This window comes from Neophocaena asiaeorientalis, unplaced genomic scaffold (assembly GCF_003031525.2).
Source record: "Neophocaena asiaeorientalis asiaeorientalis breed wild unplaced genomic scaffold, Neophocaena_asiaeorientalis_V1.1 scaffold407, whole genome shotgun sequence".
In the NCBI taxonomy this organism is placed as follows: Eukaryota; Metazoa; Chordata; class Mammalia; order Artiodactyla; family Phocoenidae; genus Neophocaena; species Neophocaena asiaeorientalis.
In genome coordinates this window covers 1,265,557-1,284,864 of record NW_020174060.1, presented here as the reverse complement: position 1 = coordinate 1,284,864, position 19,308 = coordinate 1,265,557, and the positions used below count along the sequence as shown (strand labels likewise).

General features: G+C 56.3%; 1 protein-coding gene across 3 annotated transcripts in view; it reads left to right on the top strand.

Moving 5' to 3' along the window:
* Positions 1 to 19,308, top strand: part of PRKAG2 (protein kinase AMP-activated non-catalytic subunit gamma 2) — a 275,589-nt gene that overhangs the window by 75,595 nt on the left and 180,686 nt on the right. For 2 of the 3 annotated variants that reach the window (XM_024754453.1, XM_024754452.1), the window contains exons 2-3: positions 849 to 920; positions 6,595 to 6,874. In XM_024754453.1, the coding sequence (XP_024610221.1) occupies positions 849 to 920; positions 6,595 to 6,874 (352 nt within the window). The other variant, XM_024754455.1, reaches the window with a different exon arrangement.

Here is a 19,308-nt window from a genome sequence, read left to right as displayed (position 1 = left end):
GTGGTTGTCAAATGCATATGGGGTTTCAGTTTGCAGAGGGAAGGGCCCTGGAGGTTAGTTGCCCAGCAGCGTGAATGGGCTTAACTGCCCTGAACTGTGCCCTTAAAATGGTTAAGATGGTAAACCTTGTGTACATGTATTTTACCACAACAAAAAAGGAAAAAAGAAAAAAACCAAAAGGTTAGGGATGCAGGCAGCTTCTCCCGGTGGAGGACTGCCCAGGTGCGGTTCCTGCCCAGGCATGGAGGTGTCCACCGGGCAAGACACAGGAGGAAAGGGGAGCAGGGTGAGGGTGACGTGATGACTTCATTTTAGACACCACGAGTCTTTGGCGAGCTGCTCCCCCCAAGGCCATCTCTCTGGGCCACGATGTCATCAGGCCTTTCCGACCGCTTTGCCCCAGCGGCCAGCCCTCCCATGCGGCCCTGCCATCTTTCCAGGAGGACACACTTCCTTGGGCCACATTCACATCATGAAATGAAGTCCTGAGCGCTGCGGTGGGCTTTGCCCCCGCCCTTTTCTGCTTTTCCTCCCTTGCTCTCTTCCTCCTGCCCTGCGGTCCCAGCCTCTTCTTCCTGCTCCTTCCCCTGGGGGGATGGGAAGGGAAGGGCCCTTCCCGTCCCCCCAGGGGAGGAGGGAGGTGGGTCGGGATCTCCGAGGGGGGCCAGCACGTCTCCACCCCTCCTTTCACCTTGTTGGCCCTCCGCGTCCTCCCTGGGGCTTGACATTCGAGGAAGTCTCAGGGAGGGGGCGGTGATACACACGGAGAGCCAGGAGTGGCCCTGGACGAGGCCAGATGGGCACCTGAGGGTCCAGGTCATTGACCACGTGCTCTCTTTCCGTCCTAGGACCTGAGTTCCTTTGCCATGCCGCTCCTGGATGGAGACCTGGAGAGTTCAGAAAAGCATCCTTCTCGTAAGGTAAGCCACCTTCCTCACAGCTTCTCACGGCTCACCTGAGGTGCCACTGAGGCAGAACTCCCTCAGCGCGAACCCAAGACACATCCACCCGTGCTCTCACCTGTACATCCACCTGTGCTCCCACCTACGTGTCCACCTGTGCTCTGACCTGCGCTCCCACCCGTGCACCTGGCCGCTGCCGAGCTCAGCCTCACACCTGCCAGGCTTCACTCCTTTCTCTTCTCTCCTCTTCCCTCTGGGCTCGTCCGCGGCCACGGGACTCCCCAAAGAGGGCAGAGGTGATGCCGAAGATGGACAGTGAGCTGAGCACCCTGAGCGCCCGAGGAGCTGATTAGCGAAGAGAGGAGGTTGAAAGCATTAGTGAAATCGGGATGTGGAGACCAACTGTCTCCCCCGCAGACAGGAGCCCCTTCTCCCTGCCCGTTCCTCTCCCTGTCGTCCTCTGTCCCCCTTTCCCTTTCCTCTCTTTAACCCACGTTCTCCCCTCTCCCGCTGGTCAGTTTTTCCTCCAGAGGAAGCTGGAGCCGTGAAGGGCAGGCAGCCGAGCATGCCGGGGTGGGTGGGTTGGCCATGGCAAGCAAAGGGAGGTCAAGGTGGCCCGCGGTCAGGGTGAGTGTGCAGCGGACGGCTGGGGCGGCTGGTGGGCCGAGGCTTCGGGAGGGGCTGCCGTGGGCAGTGCCTGAGAGCAGAGACAAGAGCTAGGCTGAATTCTTTGGCCCTGGAGGCTCCACGTCCCTCATCCCACCAGGCTGATGGGAAATGTGAATCTCCATCGTTATTGGGACTTCCTTCCTAGATTGTGCAAAGGTCCTGGGGTCCCATGCAGCACCTACACTTGGGTTTTAAATGAAGGAACTGGACTTCAGGATGGTGGAAAGACTTTCCCACAGTCACAGGGCTGCTTAATAACTGAGCCGGCTTCAGTCTGGGTTTCTTGGCGCTCAGCCCGGTGTGCGTTGCGCTGCGTCTGGATACCCTGAACTGGGACCAGTGGTGCAGGCCATGCAGGGAAGTGTCCTCGGCCGGACAGGTACCTCACGGAGGCTTTCTGCCCTTTCTGGATCATCTCCGCATCTTTGTACCCTGTGACTAAGACCCCCATCTCCTTAGGGGACTGAAAATCCTCAGGGACTGCCAAGCTGAATGTGGACTGGACACTTGGCGGCCTCCTCTCCCATCTAGGTACACTCAGAGTTCAGTGGAGGGGCCACAGCTGAGCTCCCCTTTATGGGTGTTCTGGACTCAAGGATGCCAGCCCTGGGACTTCCCTGGCAGTCCAGTGGTTAGGACTCCACGCTTTCACTGCTGAGGGCACGGATTCGATCCCTGGTCAGGGAACTAAGATCCCACAAGCCACGCAGCGCAGCCGAAAAAAACCCAACAATGATGCCAACCCTGCGATCCCAAGCATCGGTTGATATGGGAGCTGCCTGGTCTTCCCACCTGTCCCCTCTCCTGGCTCCCCTGTTCCCAGAGGAGGCAGCTCTGTGTTACATAACACATCTCGGTACAAGAGCTTCATGGCCACCTTGACTCTGCACAGCTCTGTGTGCAGCTCCCGGGCCAGCATTGGGAGGTAGGTCAGTGCCATCGACGTCCCTGGGATCATTCAACACCACTGTGGTCACTCTGGGTCAGCCAGCATGGCCTGGTCTGGGGCAGTCTGTGGAATGCCCAGATGCCCACAGGTTTTCCTGTCTGTGTCCCTTGATCCTGGGATGGGGAGCCCGGCTCCTTTGTTCATTTTTCCTGGCAGCTTCCCTTCTGTGTGACCCGGGACAAGATATTCTCTGTGAACCTGTCTCCCCATCGGCAAACCCGGGCTCGTGGCGGTGCTCACCTTTCCTTATGAGGATTCAATGAGCTTGTCGATGGAGCAGACGTAGAGCAGTGACTGGCCTGGGACACGTGCTCAGGGACAGTCTGGGAACGCAGGCGTGGCCTCAGGACACCCCCCACTTCGGAGCACCGTGAAGGGGTGCACCCATGACCCATTTACCTGAGCCGTCGGGAACGTGGCATCTGGCCAGGCCTTAGACGTGGCTCGGGGCCTCTTGTCCACTGCTGGCCGTGTGCACTGTTCCTCCATTCCCTCTGCGGAGAACGCCAGCCCCTTTCTGTCTGGAGCACACAGGGACTCAGACCGGAGCCACGCACCATTAGCACACTGGCCCCGAGGGCACTGGCCGTGTCCTGCATCCCAGGCACAGCCTCCACACCTCCCCAGCCTGAGTCGGGCTCCACAGACCCTCACCTCGAGGTTTTGTCCAACTCGGCCCCCCTTTCCTGGCGCCCTTCACCTTTAACCCCTTCACCCACACCCATTTCCCTCAGGCTCCCAAGGGATGCCCGGTGCCCAGCTGTCAGTCACCGTCAAGGCCAGCCCCGCGGACCCCTCGCTCACCTTCACACGTGCAACCCTCCTCTTCGCTTTCCTGCATCCTCGGGGCTGAGACCAAGCACCGGGTGGCCTGGCCCTGGCCCCCGCGGCCCTCCCTGCAGTGGCAGACAGAGGTGGGCCTGGAAGCTCTGCTCGCGGAGGCCTGAGAGCCCGCCACATAGCTCTGCAGAGCCGGCAGGCACTCGGGAGGCTCTGGGCCCTTCGTTCACGTTCACGCCTCGGGAGACGTGCCCTTACGTTTAGCAAGGTGTCAATTTACTGCAGCTTGCTAAGAGGCACGGGCTCTGTCCCCAATGGCTGTGATCATGCCGATACCCACGCCACCCCTCCCAACCTACAGGAAGCAGACCCAGGGGCCCAGCGCCACCGCCCCCTCGCCAGGGTCAGGGCGGGAGACACGGGGGACAAGGCCGGGATGGGCCACAGCCACCACTGTCTGGCCGTGTGGGGAGAGGGCCTGCTTTCTGGATCCCCCACCTGAAGCCCGATGGCTGAGTGCCTGGCCCTTTTGGCCTGCAATTCTGAGCCCGGAATTGGAATCAGTCCCAGTCGGAGATTCCTAGGGCTCCCCTTGCCCGCCAGGTAAGGTTCAAACCGGCACCCAGGCCCTTCGAGACTGCCATGTGGCTCAACCTGCCCCGGTGACCCGTCCGCGGTGGCCCAAGTGAGTGGCTGTCTGTCTGTCCTCCCGGCTCCAGCTCCTCTCTCCCCCCCGACCCTGGGACACCTCTGCCCATCGGCCCGTCCACAGCCCGTCGGCTTTCAGCGCCTTCCCTGCTTCAGGGCCCCGTGATGGGCAGTGTCTCCCTCTAAAATCTCTCCCCGTCTGGGCCACTCTCAGAGCAGCCCTGTCTTGCCTGCTGTTCTCCAGGGTCTCGCGGGGACCCCATCCTTGCCCACATCTTGTTCCCTGCGTGCAGTGAGCGTCAGCTTTGCTCAGCAATGCCTCCTCCCTAGGCAGAGCTCACCGTGCAGTGTGGAGGGGATGGGGCAGCAGCGGGGCTGGCCTCCTACTGTGACTCCCTCCCTCTGCCTTCAAGCTTGACCTTGACTCCTCTTGCGTTTCACGTGGCCGTTTCTGCTTTTCTCGGGAGGTGAATGGCGTGAGGGTCAAGGCCGTGGGCCTGAGGTCCCGCCCACCACTCACCAGCTTTGGGGCCTTCCCTCAGCCTCCAGCCAGCGCCCTCTCTGAGCTCCGGGCTCAGCGGCACCCAGAGGGTGATGGTGACAGGCCACTAGAACGTCTGCCCTAAATGACCGTGTCCCCCCCGCCCCCGTGCTGAAGAGCTCTGTGGTTCTCCCTCAAAGGAGGGTCAGGTTCTCACCCCACGTGGAGTCTTTCCGTAAATCAGCCCAGCCTCCCCGACTCTCCACGTCTACCAAGGGTCTCTTTGTAGCGAATTCGTGACGGTGAGGGCTGACCTCCCAGACGTACCTGCTGTGTACCGTCATGTACACGTACCTGCTGTGTACCTGTGTGGCAGGTGCTTCCCTTGTGTATATCCTGTCATCTTGACGACCCTGCAAGTCGGCCTAGTGTCCCCATTGGATACATGAGAACACTGACACGTAGGTCACTTGTCACTGCTGGAAACTGAGCTGGGATTCAGACTCCTGTATCTTTGTCCCGAACCCTGACACGTACCACCCTGCCGTGGGGTCTTCCTCCACCCCTGGGCCTGCTGTCCCTACGCCCCACCCCCACGTCCACAGGCGCACGCCGCCCGCTGCTCCAAAAGCTCTGTGTTCACTACTCTTAGGATGCAGAAAAGCCCCAGAAAGCCTGAGTCCCATAGGCGGGTTGGTAGTGGCTGAACCCAATGCTCTAGAGGCAGAGAATCTAAATGCTATTCACACCAAATGGTTAGCAAAAGAAAACCCTGAACTTCTCCATAAGGAGGAGAGCCTGAGTTATATGGCTCTGGGGAAGCTCGGCCTCTGCCTCAGATTCCCACTTGGCGAGGGGACTGGCACGGGGCCAGCCTCTGCACCCCTCCCTGCCATGGCCACACTGGTCCTTTAACGCAGGGTGGAGGGTCTCAGGGAGAAAGGGGCGTGCGGTTGAGGGTCCCCACAGGGCATCACTTCCTTTAAGGGACTTCAAGCCCAGCTCGGGGGCTCCCTCTAGTGGTGGAGGAGCTCACAGGGGTCCTGGGTCCAGGCAGGCACCCCAGTGGATAGAGGCACGGAGGCTGCCTCTGCCCTGTGCGCAGTGCACCGGTCGTCACCTGCCGTGCGGAGCCCAGGGTCTCCGTGTGCTGCACGACCCCTGCCAGGCCTCATGCTTGCCCCAGAGCCCAGGGGACACGTCGTTTTTTCCTTTTCTGCTGCAGAGCTGGGTGGGCCCCGAGGCCCTTCTGGCTCCTGTGTCGCAGGCTTACCCACGGGACGGCAGCAGGTCACATATAGAGTCCAATTCCTGTGCGTCAGGTCTGACCGATGCCCCTTCAGACGGCCCTGAGGGGCAGGTACGGCCCCTCATTTCACGCAGGAGGAGACGGAGGCTTAGGAAGTCTACATAACCTCCAGGGTGGCCCAGAGGCGAGCGGGTCAGGCCCAGGCACTCAGATGGGAGTGCCAGCTGCTACACCCACCAGCAGGACACGTTCAAAATCCCCTGAGTCTGTGAGTTGTGTGCCTTGGCTTAAATATGGAGGCCAGTAAGTTTTGAAACCATCACTACAATTTCAAGCCATCGCCGAAGTGAGCCTCAGAGCTTTGCAGCCTTGTTCGCTTTCTTCCCGGCCTCTGCCTGCAACCCCCATTACTCCAGCGCCGAAGCTGCTTGGAGCTGAAAACCTCATCACTTCCCACGCCAGGGTCCCCTCAGGATGGAGCCCTGGGCCCACTGTCTTTCAGATCAGAGAGATCAGATCTGTAGTCAGACTTCGAGCAGGACAGGCACGAGGTCTTGAGGAGTGAAGGCCAGGAGACAGGGCTGCAAATAGGACGAAGGGGGGAGGTGCCGTGTTTCGAGCCTTCTCGGCTGCGTGGCTGTCCTCCCCCACCTCCAGAAGACCCTTCCAGAGAACTGGGTGGAGGCCAGTGGGCTCCTGGATACTGCGGCCCGGCCTGTGGGTGGGTCGTCCCGGGGTCTGGTCCTTCCCCTGGGCCGCCTCTGTCTGTGGAAGAGCGTGGGGCTGTTTCTCGGGCCGGGTGTCGTGGCAGCAGCTGGATGATGGGGGACAGTGGGAGGGCAGGCACGACAGGGACAGGTCCTCACGGGCTCTGAGTGACCTCACCTGTCCGTCCGTCTGTCTTGTCTGTCTGCAGGTGGACAGCCCCTTCGGCTCAGGCAGCCCCTCCAAAGGCTTCTTCTCCAGAGGCCCCCAGCACCGGCCCTCCAGCCCCGTGTCTGCTCCCGTGAGGCCCAAGACCAGCCCCGGCTCCCCCAAAACAGTGTTCCCGTTCTCCTACCAGGAGTCCCCGCCGCGCTCCCCCCGCCGCATGAGCTTCAGCGGGATCTTCCGTTCCTCGTCCAAAGAATCTTCCCCCAACTCCAACCCGTCTACCTCGCCCGGGGGCATCCGGTTCTTCTCCCGCTCCAGAAAAAGTAAGGCACTGATGGCTATTGTTCAGGTGGGTGCAGGGCTGCCAGGGGGCTGCTCACAGCCGCTTGGCCGCGGTGCCACCTGCAGGGACACCAAAGCTGGCCGGGTGGCTGTCACTGACGGTGCTGAGTATGTGCGTCTGGTCTGTCCCCCAGGAACAAATTTACCTCCAGCGCAGCGTGTTTCCACCTGTCGCTTTATTCCTGCACTAATCCACCCAGTATGGCGTGGCTTGTGGGGTTAATGTAAGTACCCCGATACTCACAGTATGGCTGTGAGGACAGCCACGTGGAACGCTAGCCTCCAGCCTTCTCTGGAAATCAGCGGCCCACGCCTGGGGCCAGACGGCCCAGCCCTTTCTTTGATCTGCCCTGTGTGGCCCCCAGTGCTTACGGCTTGGCATTTGGGGGGATTTGAGTGAACCTGTTTCTGGCACATCCTGACTTTTTCTGTCTCAGGCTCTGGGTAGGTGGGGTTGATTTGTTACAGAAACAGGGGAAGCAGATGTGTGTTTCAGAGAGAGTTCTTTAGGCTCATGAGTATTTGTGATCTAAGGATAAAATATTCTCCACTGAGCACCGTTGATCGTATCTAGAAATATACCAGGGAAACCATAAAGTAGATGGAGTTTATTTTCACCTTTCCCATGTCTTAGTGCATCTCCCTCCTCTTTACGACTCTTTCTGATGACATAGGAAGTTGCTATGGAAGAATGCAGTGATTTGGAAAACAAGCTTGCCCTTGGGCATCGCGCCTCCTTTCTCTCCGGGTTGTATTTGCAAGAGGACCTGTAGGCTGGAGCTATTACTCTATCTGCAAGGCCAGCCCAAGTCCAGTTTCAGTCTCCGTGACTTGTAAGGAAAAGGGTGACTTGTAAGGAAAGGGTGGGGAGCTTTCTTCTTTAATTTTTTTCGGTGGTTTGGGGTATCGTTCCTAGCACCCCTAAAGGCATCCCCATGATGCCTGAACTCATGTGTAAGTGTACAAATGTCACAGGACAAGGTGGTCCTCACACAGACAGTACGGGTGACGTGCAGTTAGGAACTTAGATATGAAGCCAGATAGGGAGGTGTGTCCTAGCACTGACATCCCAACACCCTAGAGAGCATCCCCAGTTCCCTGGACAGGGACCCTGAAATTCTCAAATATGCCATCACGCACCACCTCTTAGAGGGGAGGGGATGTTAGACCAGACCTTCACCAGGTGTCCTGTTTCCCCACAGGTGGCATTGTGCCTGGGTTGCTTACAACAGATCTAGGTTATATGAATTTCCTGGGGCAGCCATTACAAAGCACCCCAAACTGGGTGGCTTAAACAACAGAAATTTATTCTCTCGGTTCCAGAGGCCAGAAACCAAAATCAAGACGTCAGCAGGGCCATGGTCCCTCCGAAGAGTCTAGGGGAGAATCTGTTCCAGGCCTTTCTCTTAGCTCCTAGTGTTGCTGGTGGTCCTGGGTGCTCCTTGGCTTGTGGAAGCAGCATGCCAGTCTCTGCGTCCACCGTCACTGTCACATGGCCCTCTCCCGCCGTGTGTCTGTGTCTGTGTCTTTGTGCTTCTGCGTCTCCTCTTCTTCTAAGGACAACGGTCATTTTGGATTGAGGGCCACGCTACTTCAGGATGACCTCCTCCTAACTACTAATTACATCTGCAATGACCCTATTTCCAAATAAGTTCGCTTTCTGTGGTTCCTGGAAGGACATGAATTTGGCAGGGTCGGGGGGGACACAGGTTACATTGAAAAGCCAAGATCTGCAATTCATGTCCCTGGCTGGGGAGGTGCAGGACTTGTGGGTGTAGGGTGGTCATTCTGTTAAGACCAGGGTCATCTCTTGGTGTTTTTTTGGCTGTGCTGCACGGCATGTGGGATCTTAGTTCCCTGACCAGGGATGGAACCCATGCCCCCTACAGTGGAAGCACAGAGTCTTAACCACTGGACCAGCAGGGAAGTCCCAGGACCAGGGTCATTCCTGAAGGCAGAAAGGGGCAGTCTGGGAGGTCTGGGGGAGCCAGCAGGTGGGATGCTGGGTCCTGAAGATGGACCAGATGTTCAGCTTCCCGGGAAGCAGGAGTCCGTGCTGCCCTTTTCCGGTCAGTGTTTTTAAAGCCCATTCAGTGTGCTAGAAAGCACCCAGCTGCGAAGGTGTGTCTTGTTAGGTGCTGTGCCACAAGTGTAGCCTGTTAAGGCTTCTCTGCTGTCTGGCTGGGTAGCCGTAGGCGGGGCTCAAGAAGACCGCGGAGTGACTGGGGCTTCTTGTAAAGACATGCGTTGATTAGGTCAGGGCGGGGGCTCGGCTTCTTCAGAGAAGCTGTCTGGGAGCGGGTGTTCAGACCAGGGTGGGCCTGGATCCAGGACGGTAGCCCGTGCTGTTGTGTTGCCCTTGAATCACCGAGCCCAGGTCCTTGACTTTCCCCGAGGACGTGGGAAACCAACCCTGCCCAGCCCGATGATGAAGCAGGAAGGTCTGAGTCTGTGTCCAGGCGGCGTGTGTGCTCTACTCCACGGGGTTCTCCCCTCAGGTCCTAGCCACCTGATGTTTTCACTGGGCTTGCTTTGAGGCTTGCGCGGAGGGTATACAATCTATCTGCTTTTCCTGCCTGAATCTACGCCCGGGTCAACGTGCCCAGACTACATTGCTCCCGCTGCCCCAGAACTGATTTCACAAGATTGAGCTTGAGAGTAACGGCAGCGACCTGTATGGAGGGTCCGGGTAAGCAGCTGCCTATGAAACCCACTGTGTCCGTTGGAAGGATGTCGTGAAGATGCCACTTGTCACACGAGCCCCCTGGGAGAAATCTCCTGTCTCGGTACCAAGAATAGCTGTACTTCTGAGCAACTCGATTGTTTTTGTCTATGATAGACACTGATCACGTAACGACCCAATTTTCCCTGTCTGCATAGCCTGCTGGAAATCTTAGAACCAAATGTGTATGAGGGGCATTAAGGGATACATTTCTAGCCTGGTTTCTGAATCCATTTTTGGTCCCCATCCTTTTACTTCCCCCCCCCTCTTTTTTTTAAAACAAGGAAGACAATTTATTGGAAGGATTTGGGTGTATTTACAGGATTCAAAGAAGAGCTGAACGCTCAGGACTCAGGAAGGGAAGGAACCAGGCTGGTTCTGGGGGGCTCGGCAGCAAGAATTCATGGAGATCCAGAGATTTCCTAGTCTTCGTGTCTCTCCATTTACCATTCCAGCTTCCTCATTATAGGATCTCTGATTAGCCCAGTTGGGATCTCTGAACCAATCGGTTACTGGGGGGCTGGGAGGCAGGATGGTGCAGCAAAAGCAAAGTAACCAAGAAGCCACCCAGGAAGTGAGCAGAAGTTCCTGGACAAGAGGCGCAGTTGGCAGCTCTGCAGGCACCCGTACCACCCTCCTCGTCCACCGCCCAGCATGTGTGCATACACAGCCTCCCACTTTTACGAAGATTCCCTCATTGAACTCGGTCCAGTCACCCTACACACAGTGGTAAGAGTCCTCGCTGCTTCCCCAGCGTCATGTCCAGGCGTCACCACTAAGGATGTCAGCGTGACGGACGGAGTCCCCCATCTTAAAGTAGTGAAATTCCCATTTCTCCTCCAGTGCTGTGTGCACCGTGTCCTTCTATCCGGTGACTTTCAGCCTACACGATGACATAGAATCTAAAGGTGCAGCCAACCCCCCGGGTGACACTCAAGCTTGGTAAACACTGCCTTCTAGTATTAGGGGAAAGAAAGAGGGAAGACAGAAATTCTGAGCACAGTCATTTTCAAAGGGAAATAAAGGAAAAGGAGATAATTCAGTCTTCAGACACTTCAAGAACAAGAGAGGTAATACTGATGGAGGCTACAGTTCCAAATGCTGTGTCTGGTCCCAGGACCACCACGTACCTAGGCTGGCTGGTGTTCTTTGCCCAGGGAGGAAAACCAGCCCTTTGTTCTAGAAGGACCCTACCTCTTGGAGGGGCTGCTTGTATGGAGTGGCTGTAGCCTTCCTCTGGTCTCCGGGCCCAGTGGCGTGTTGATTCAAGACATGTCTTGGGGACTCTGGGGTTTTCGTCACACTCCTCCCAGGCCCGCTGTTAGAAGCAAACCTAATTCCCTTAGGGGATCAGGGTCAACCACTCCAATTGAAGCAATAATCTTCTATACAGCCTCCTCGTCTAATACAGTGGTCGGCATACTCCAGCCTGGGACAAAATCCAGCCTGAATCCTTTATTAATTTGTGTACATGAATCACTGAGACACAGTCACGCCCTTGTTTCTTTCCCCTGAGGCTGTTTTCACACGTAGCAGCAGACTTGAGCTGTTGAGCTGTCCGAGACCACGTGACCCACAAAGTAGAACATGTTTACGCCTTGTCTAGTTCCCAAGAAGTCTTACGTGACCATGTGGCAGTAGAAGCTTCCAGAAAACAGCAAATCTTATCTCCAAAAGATTTTTTACAACTTGATTGAGGATGACTTTGCCTTTGTAGATGAGGAAAGGGAAGTGCACGTCAGTATGTTCTTGAACTGCAAATAATAAGATGAAAGTCTTTTTAAAAGCAAAAACAATCTTGCGTGGTCAGCAAGGCAGGACCTCAAGAAGGACTGAAGTTCACGTTACTAAGCTTTGCTCCCTAATCATTGACAATAATCAGTGTCTGCTATGCACGTTCGAAGTGCATCTGACGTGAGCATTGTTTTTCTCTGCCATATGCATATTCCTTTATTTTACTTACGTGCTTGTAATACTCTACGAATACATTATGTACATCATAAAACACACCAAAAAATTAATTTAAAGGAAGAGATCAAAATAAAGAGAAATTAAAGTTGCCACACTTTTCTTTCCACATCCTGTGGACCATTTTGCACACACTCTGGGTTGCTAACTAATCTGCATCCCAGGTTAATTTGGAGACCAATCTCCTAGGTGTCCGCATGCAGGGTCCACTTCCTGGGCGAGCGGACAGGAAAAGCAAGATTCTCAAAACTAAGAACTGTAGCAAATTTACTTTTTTTGCTTTCTCCATCTTCTGTTGGCCAATACCTAAAAGCATTTCCACATCGGACAATTCCTTTTAACGCAACATACAGCAAACACACAGAATCGAGGACAGGACCTGTAATGGCACAAAACCCATATACGCCCTCAGACTCTCATGGGACCCAACTGAAAAGGCTCCACGGGTGGAACTGGTCTTAAGCAGGGCGCAAAAGAGGGGAACGGCAAAGAACAGCAGAGAGAGGACAGAAGGAAGTTCCAGATGGGCCAAAAGACCACAGGCTGCAGGGAAGAGCATACGGGGAGACAGAAAGAAGCTTTCCTGGGCTGAAGTAGAGAGACTGGGCTCTGAGAGCACAGCAGGGACGAGGAGGCCAGTTGATGGTGGGGGGAGGGTATGAGGACAACCTACGTCATCATTTAAAAAGAAACAAAACTTTAGGTTGACCACAGAGACGGCTGACAACCATTATAGGTCTCTGTAAAGGGAGAACGGACCAAAATGAAGCTGGGAGAATATTATTAGGGCTGCTTGTGTAGACAGTGAGAAAGGCCTGTGAGGAAATGCGGCCACCATCCTAGTCCAAGGTGGCTTGGGACGCAGACCAGAGACCAGGACCGCTGGAACGGTTGGCAGAAACAGAGAGGGATGGAAAAAGAATTAATGGGGTCATACGAAGGGTAGGCAAAAAAGCAGGAAATGAAGAGAGAGAAGGACAGAGCCCCAAACCTTGTGCATTCTTGCCACCCGTGGGCTTGTCCAGTGACAGAGGTTATTGATACCGGTAACTCAAGACAAACCGCTCCTTGCCCAGGGCTCGCCGAAGCCTCTTCTTCGGGGCCTTTCTCGGCTTGGGGCTGCTGTGCACCAAGATGCTGGAGTGCAGACAGATGCCGGCGTAGGTCACCGCTTCCCAGGCCCAGTGCCGGTGCTTCTGGAAGGTTGGGATGTTCACAAGGACAATTTTCAGGCACAGGAAATATGATGAAAAAGAAGGCAAGTGACTTCCGGGCCACAGTGTGAGCCCAGGTGCTGGGATCACTCGGGCCGGGTCTGTGGTCCCTCATCTGCCCCAAGTGCCGGCGCAGCGAGAACACGAGCGAGAGGCTGGACGCCAGGAGCAGGAGGAATGGAACTGACCGCATGGTAATTGCGTGAGGTAGAAAAAAAGCGCAAAGAGACGGTCTGTATTCTACCAGCCAGGGTGTCGTTTCCATGGGAACTCTGGGTGGCAACCGTCTGCACAAGAATTGACTTCTCGGTGGCTGACGATGATGTCAGACCAGACAGGATCAGGGAGCCCAGCAGCAGCCCGGGCACTGACCGAGAAACCCTGCACTTAAGCCAGAAGAAGATGGGGTGAGAGAAGGATGCTATCTTCACACGGTAGAAGACAGCAAGCCAGCTGGTCGGCCAGAAAGTGAGAGTGTTGATGAAGCTCCAGCAGATTCTGAAATAAAATTTGGAACCAATTTTCCAAATTGGTTGGTTCTGGAGGGCCATCCCTTGCAGACAGAACCGGGAGGCGGCCAGGCGGGCCACAATCACGTCGCCTGCGCACAGCGTCCAGCGGCATCCAGCATCCCAGCACGATGACTGTGAGGCCGTTCTGCAGCCTGGCAGCCGCCGACTCCAGGAGACAGGTGACCATGCACCTCCACGTGGGCGAGGGGGGCACCTTCTCCAGGGAGACTTCTACTCCGGGTGCTGGGACACACCCACGGGGAAGCACGGCCTCTCCGGATGAGCTGCTCTGTTGAGAGACCGCAGGCCCAGAGGCTCTCCTTGGATTCATGCAAAAGCGTAGCTACCAGCAAACACCACCATCCCACCACCTCCCCAGTCCCACCCCTGCCGGTCCTCCAGGGTTTGAAAGGAGGATCCTTGTCAGTTCTCTGGGCGCGCAAATCCCTCCCAGCTCAGTGATACCCTGTCTCTGTTTGCATAACCCGTATTTGCCTGCTCTCTATCAGAGCCAGATGTAGGGAAATGGTGACAGAAGAGAGGCTCCAGGGGTGATTGAAAATACCCATACTTGGCCCTTTATTTCTCACCATACTATTTCTTTCCTAACTTTTCCTTAAAAGATGTCCTTAACCTCGTTTCCCTCCTGTAACCACAAACGTTCCCTGGCCCCTCACGTCCCGGCTTAATAGTTTATTCCGTTTCCCGTGCGTACTGTGTTAAGACCCACCTGCCGAGCGGGTGGAGTGGGAAGTCATTTGTGTGCGCAAGTCTTGGAAGCACTAAGAAAAGGCCCCCTGTTACCTCCAGCGGCTGCTCCTGCCGCCCAGACTGGCGGGCTCCGTACTGGAGTTCCAGGAGTCTGCACTTAAAACACAAGTTTCCCTGATGTGTTAACATCGCTCGTTATTTAAATCTGCATAAAAACTCCGTGACGTCAGATTTTGACCATTTTCATCAAAGCAGAAACTGAGGCCCAGAGGGGCTAAGTCCCTGAGCAGAGGCCGCACTGCTAAGTGGCAGAAGCAGGATTTGAACTCACGTGGTGGCCGCTTTTACCTACAGTGCCCTACTGTGCGAGGCTTCCTCCAGCTCCGAATACAAGGCATTGCGCATGCTTGCAGGCCAGATAAATGCAGCAAAGCTCAGAAAAAAACCAAAGGAACGAAAGCTCCTTCCCCAGCCAAAGTCGGGGGCTCCTCCAGCAGAGGTTTCCCGCCGACCTTCACACGAGAGGGCGCCCGCACCTCACTCCCGGTTCCTGCTGTGTGCAGCCCTCAAGCTGCTCCTACTTTTCATGGACATCCGCCCACCACCAGGCCTCATCCTTTCCCCCCCGAGAAGGTTAGCATCAGACCCCATGTGGCTCCCGACAGGCCTGTCTGATTCCCCCTTCCATCCTCCCGCCCAGGCCCCTACAAGCCCTGTACCTGGACAAACAAGCACTTGTCCTGCTTGGTGCTTCCAGGGAGTCCGTGCTTTCCCAGTGCCTTCTAGCAGCCACGGACACGGGCGGGAGGGCCTCCCCTGAGCTCAGGGTCCCCGGGACCTTCCTCCCGGCCTCTGCTGGCGCGGGGCCTGCTGTCTCCTGGAATAAATTCAGCACAGGAATGCCTAGGAGCGCTCAGATCATCCTCCAGCCACAGCCAGGGGAGCCACGGGGTGGCCACGGGTGTGGGCCCAGCCAGGTGGATGGTTTCAGGTGGTCTGTACACGTGAGACCCTCCTCCCCAGGTCACGTGCCCCATGGCGGAGGGGCGGCCTGTCAGGGCGTCAGTTCTGCCTGCTGTTAACCTAGAGTATCCAGGTGTGTCCTGTATCTCCTTGTAAAGTACCTTAATTCCTCTGTGGAATGAGGCAGCCTGTGAATTTCAAGAACATAACTTGGACTTCCCTGAATATGCTTCTGGAACTGGGCAAGGTTCACAGGGTCTGTGTACAGCCTTGCTCGACAGGGAGTTGAGAACACGTCAGTTCCCTCACCCGACGAACACTTCAAGGTTAGTCATTTTATCCCAGATTTCAGCTTCCCGGACATTTGTAGAATTCTGTCTTCTTCCGGGGGTGGGGTGGGGGGTCAGGGTTTTCTCTCCCAGGCTGTTGTTCAGACTTTCGGGAGGACAGAGAAGTACACATCTTGTTCAAAGGGAGATGTTTCTCTCGGGAGCGCTTACGTTTCCCTCAGAAGCAAAGACCTTGTTTTGGCTTAGTCCCAAAGAAGGATTTTCTAGCCCTGGTGACTCAGGCTCCGAGGGGGCTGCTTCCTTCCGGGAAGAGCACTGGAAGCGTGACAGGGTGGTCAGGTGGTGACTCGAGCAGCGGGGCTGGGGTGTGGCTGATGCGAAAGACGACCAGGCCTGACCCCCCTCATCTGAGCCCCTCGGGCATGGCAAGACGGGGAGGAAGCTCATCTCTGTGCAAACGCTGGACCATTTATTCTTCCTTCCGCGATGAGGAACAATCATATCTCCTATTTGTGAAAGTCTTCTTCGAGAATTGCCTTCACAGCCATATCTATCCTCTAATATTCTTGGTGACGGGCAGGTTTGGTCTTTGGAAGTCAGATTTTCTCTCTGTAAAGAGATCTCTTTGGGCCAGTAATGTTTGGGGTCAGAAGTTGAGGATGAAGCCGTGTTGGTAGAAATGCACAACCGTGAGTCTGGGCGGAGGTGTGGCACGGACTTAACCACGGTGCCCGAGGCCGACCGGGGCTCCACCTTCAGCTCAGCTCACCGTGTGGGCCGCAGCAGCTAACTCACCTCCCTCTGCCCTCGGTACGAAGCAGTGTCCTTCTGACGGGACCTCGCCAACCACACGGTGAGGTTTGGAGACAGTTAGTGGTTTTTCTGCTTCGACTCCTAGTGTAGTGTGGAGGGTGAAACACTTTAATAGAGAATATGTTTTCAACTTAGATCCTTCTTCCTCTTTTTCTCCCTCTGTGTCCCAGTGATTAGAGTCAGGCCACGGAGGACTGCAGGACACCCTGCCCATCCCAGTGTGGCTCCGTAGGGTTGACCCCTGACTTGCCGAACACACGGAGGCATCAGTGCCCACGCAGGTCTGTCCCTTCTCCTCCGTGGCTGTCTAACCTGATGATACTCAAAATAAGGCCCATCACCAGACCCCTGGGGACAGAGGGAGGTCCTGGCTTTAGCACTAGAGGCACCTTGTCCTGTGGGTTACCTTTTAGGGTAACCGTTTTGCTGGACGTCTCAGGAGGGGCAGGAGGTCTCTGGCCGTGGCTCTCACCCACCCAATGCAGGAGCTTTTCCATCTCTCTAACAGGCCTGGCCGCCCTGGGGCACCACTGGCCAAACGCTAGCTATTCTAAGCCAGTCCACTGGCTCTCTGGTCAGCCCGAGGTTCTCAGGGAAATCCTGGGCCCTTTCCTTTCCCTGTGCCTGTTTCATCTCAGAGTCTGTGTCCAGCAGAGGCTCGGCTGCGCTCCTGGTCCTGGGGATGCTACAGATGGGGGTTAGCGAGCATCTGGGCTGCAGCTACTCCGACACTGCCCGCAGACAACCCGCAGAGACCTGGCTTAGAAGAGAATCAAATGCAAACCACCCAAAGGGTGAAAATTCCTGACACTGGGAGGAGGAGACGATTTTCTGGAAAGTGTGTTTCGTGTGGGCCTCACTTCTCCCCTCCCCCCTCCCCTCTCCCAGTGTCCCACCCACCATCACTTCCTCCAGAAGGTCTGCTGTTGACGAGAGCTTTCCTGCGAGCTCCTTCCCACCCCCAGAAAAAGGAGATGGATTTTGACACATGCTGTTGTTTGCATGAGTGATATTCGAGAACAAAGCCTTCCGGGGTTCAGCCCGCCGCTTCCCCACCCTCCGCTGAGCTTGTGTGAGAGGTGATGACAGAATCTCGCTTCTTTCCAGAAGATGTCGGTGTAGGCTGGGTGCTCCGTTTGGGTTTGCCGTCGTACTGCTACTCACGTGGCGTCACAGAAGGAGATGAAGTTGAGTGTGAAATTCCCGCTCGGTACAGTTCCTGCAGGTGCATTGGCTGCCCGTGGGCTCTGCACACATCGGACACTCAGACCATCATGGAAAGAATCGTCCTCCAATGTTAGGAAGGCACCTGACCCCAGCCCACAAGGTCGTGGTCAGCTTCAAGTTAGCGGGTCAGGAATGCAGGGGTCATGTAGGAGGAATTCAAGGCAAGTTATCAGGCCAGGGCTTGTTGGGGGAACTAAGCAAGACAAAGCACTGATTTCAGACAACGTTAGGTGGATTTTAAAGACACACAAGTTTCATTTAATCCTTCTAATAACGGTTATGGGTTTAATAGTGTCCCCTCAACAAAGATATGTTGAAGTCCTACCCGCCAGCATCTCTGATTGTGACCTTATCTGGAAATGAACTCATCGATGGTGTAATTAGTTAAGATAAAGTCACACCAGAGTAGGGTGGGCGCCTAACCCATCATGACTGGTGCTTTAGGAGAAGATGGTGATGGGAACACAGAGACGCGCAGGGAGAGCACCACGTGATGACAGAGGTAGAGACCGGAGTGATGGGTCTACGACCCCAGGGTTGCCAGCAACCACCAGAAGCAGGAAGAGGCGAGGAAGGGGCACGGCCCTGCTGACACCTCGATTTCGGACCGTGAGGGAACCCATTTCTGATGTACCTGGTTTGTGGGGCCCTGGTACGGGCAGCAGGAAACCGGTACAGGGACCTTCCATGGGAAAGTGACGCTGTTTAACAGATGGGAGGCTGAGATCCACGGAGCAAGCTTGGCCTGTGATCTGTCGTCCATCGCAAGAGTACGGTCGGTGAGGGAGGGTGCCGTGTGGCTCAGATGCCCCCCACTCTTCCCAGATGGGGAGAGAAGGCCGGCTGTGAGGCCGTCCAGCTGCTGCCAGTTCCTCGACATTTGACCTCGAAATCATTGGTTATTTTCGAGAGAGCAGGTCGGGTAGCCGGGAAGGGAAAGAAGCCGTATTAGGGGCTGAGGCCTGAGTGGGAGGCCGGGAGTCAGAGAGACTGGCCTTCTTTCACAGCGTTTGGGCAGAAGGGAAGGAAGCATGAAGCGTGTGGCGGGACCTCCAAGCTCATCCGCAGCCTGGGCTCCCTGCCTCTCCCAGCCCCTCCCTGAGGCCGCGCTGGGACCACGGGATGAAGTTTCCACCAAAGGGAGTGAGAGTTCAGGGCTTCTGCCTAAGAGGGTTCCGGGCAGATCAGAGGTCTTTTGTCTGCAGCTGCGGGCTGGAGGCAAGAGGCAGAGAAAGCCGAGGCGGTGCAGGTGCAGAGGTAAGCAGCCGGATCTGGGGCCTCGTAGGGAAGGCGGCCGGGCCTGCTGCCTTCCGCGTGGGGGGGCTGTGCCATGAGCACAGTCCCTTTTGAGGTCACACTACTGAGGACCCGAGGCTCATTTCTCACTGTGGCAAAAGTGGGCCCATCCCGACAGAGGCGGGTGGACAGAACTAAATGGAAGCTAGGGCTTGCCTTGTTTGCTTCAAGGTAGGAGAGACCTGGGCGCATTTATAGGTGGAGCAGAGATGATGCACGGGCAGGTGTGACGGGGCAGGGGCATGAGCTGGTGTCCATCTCTGTGATGACTTCTGTTCTCAACTCTACTGCTGGGGTTTTGCTCCGGGGGGACATGTCCCATCTGTCCTCATGGCCCCAACGAGGCCATCTGAACCCCCCAGAACAGCCATCCCCCGAGTCAGCCCTCCGGCCTCTCTGGAGGGTTCGGGGACTCGTATGCATCTCAGTCTCCTGAGTGCCGTAAAGCCCAGGTGTCGTGCCTTCCCTGCGGCTCCCACAGGTTCCCGGGGGCTCGGAGGTGGGGCTCAGGTCCGCTCTGCAAGCCCAGAGCCGGCATTGGCCTCCGGTCTCCCCGCGAGGCAGCTCTTTGTCCCCGGGCAGGGAGGGACTTGCTCTACGTCCCAGAGCTCAGTAGCGAATGGACACGTGGGAGCTGCTCTGCCCCGAACGCAGTGGGTGCTCAGCAAAGCTGGACTCACCCCTTTCCCGAGGACGCCC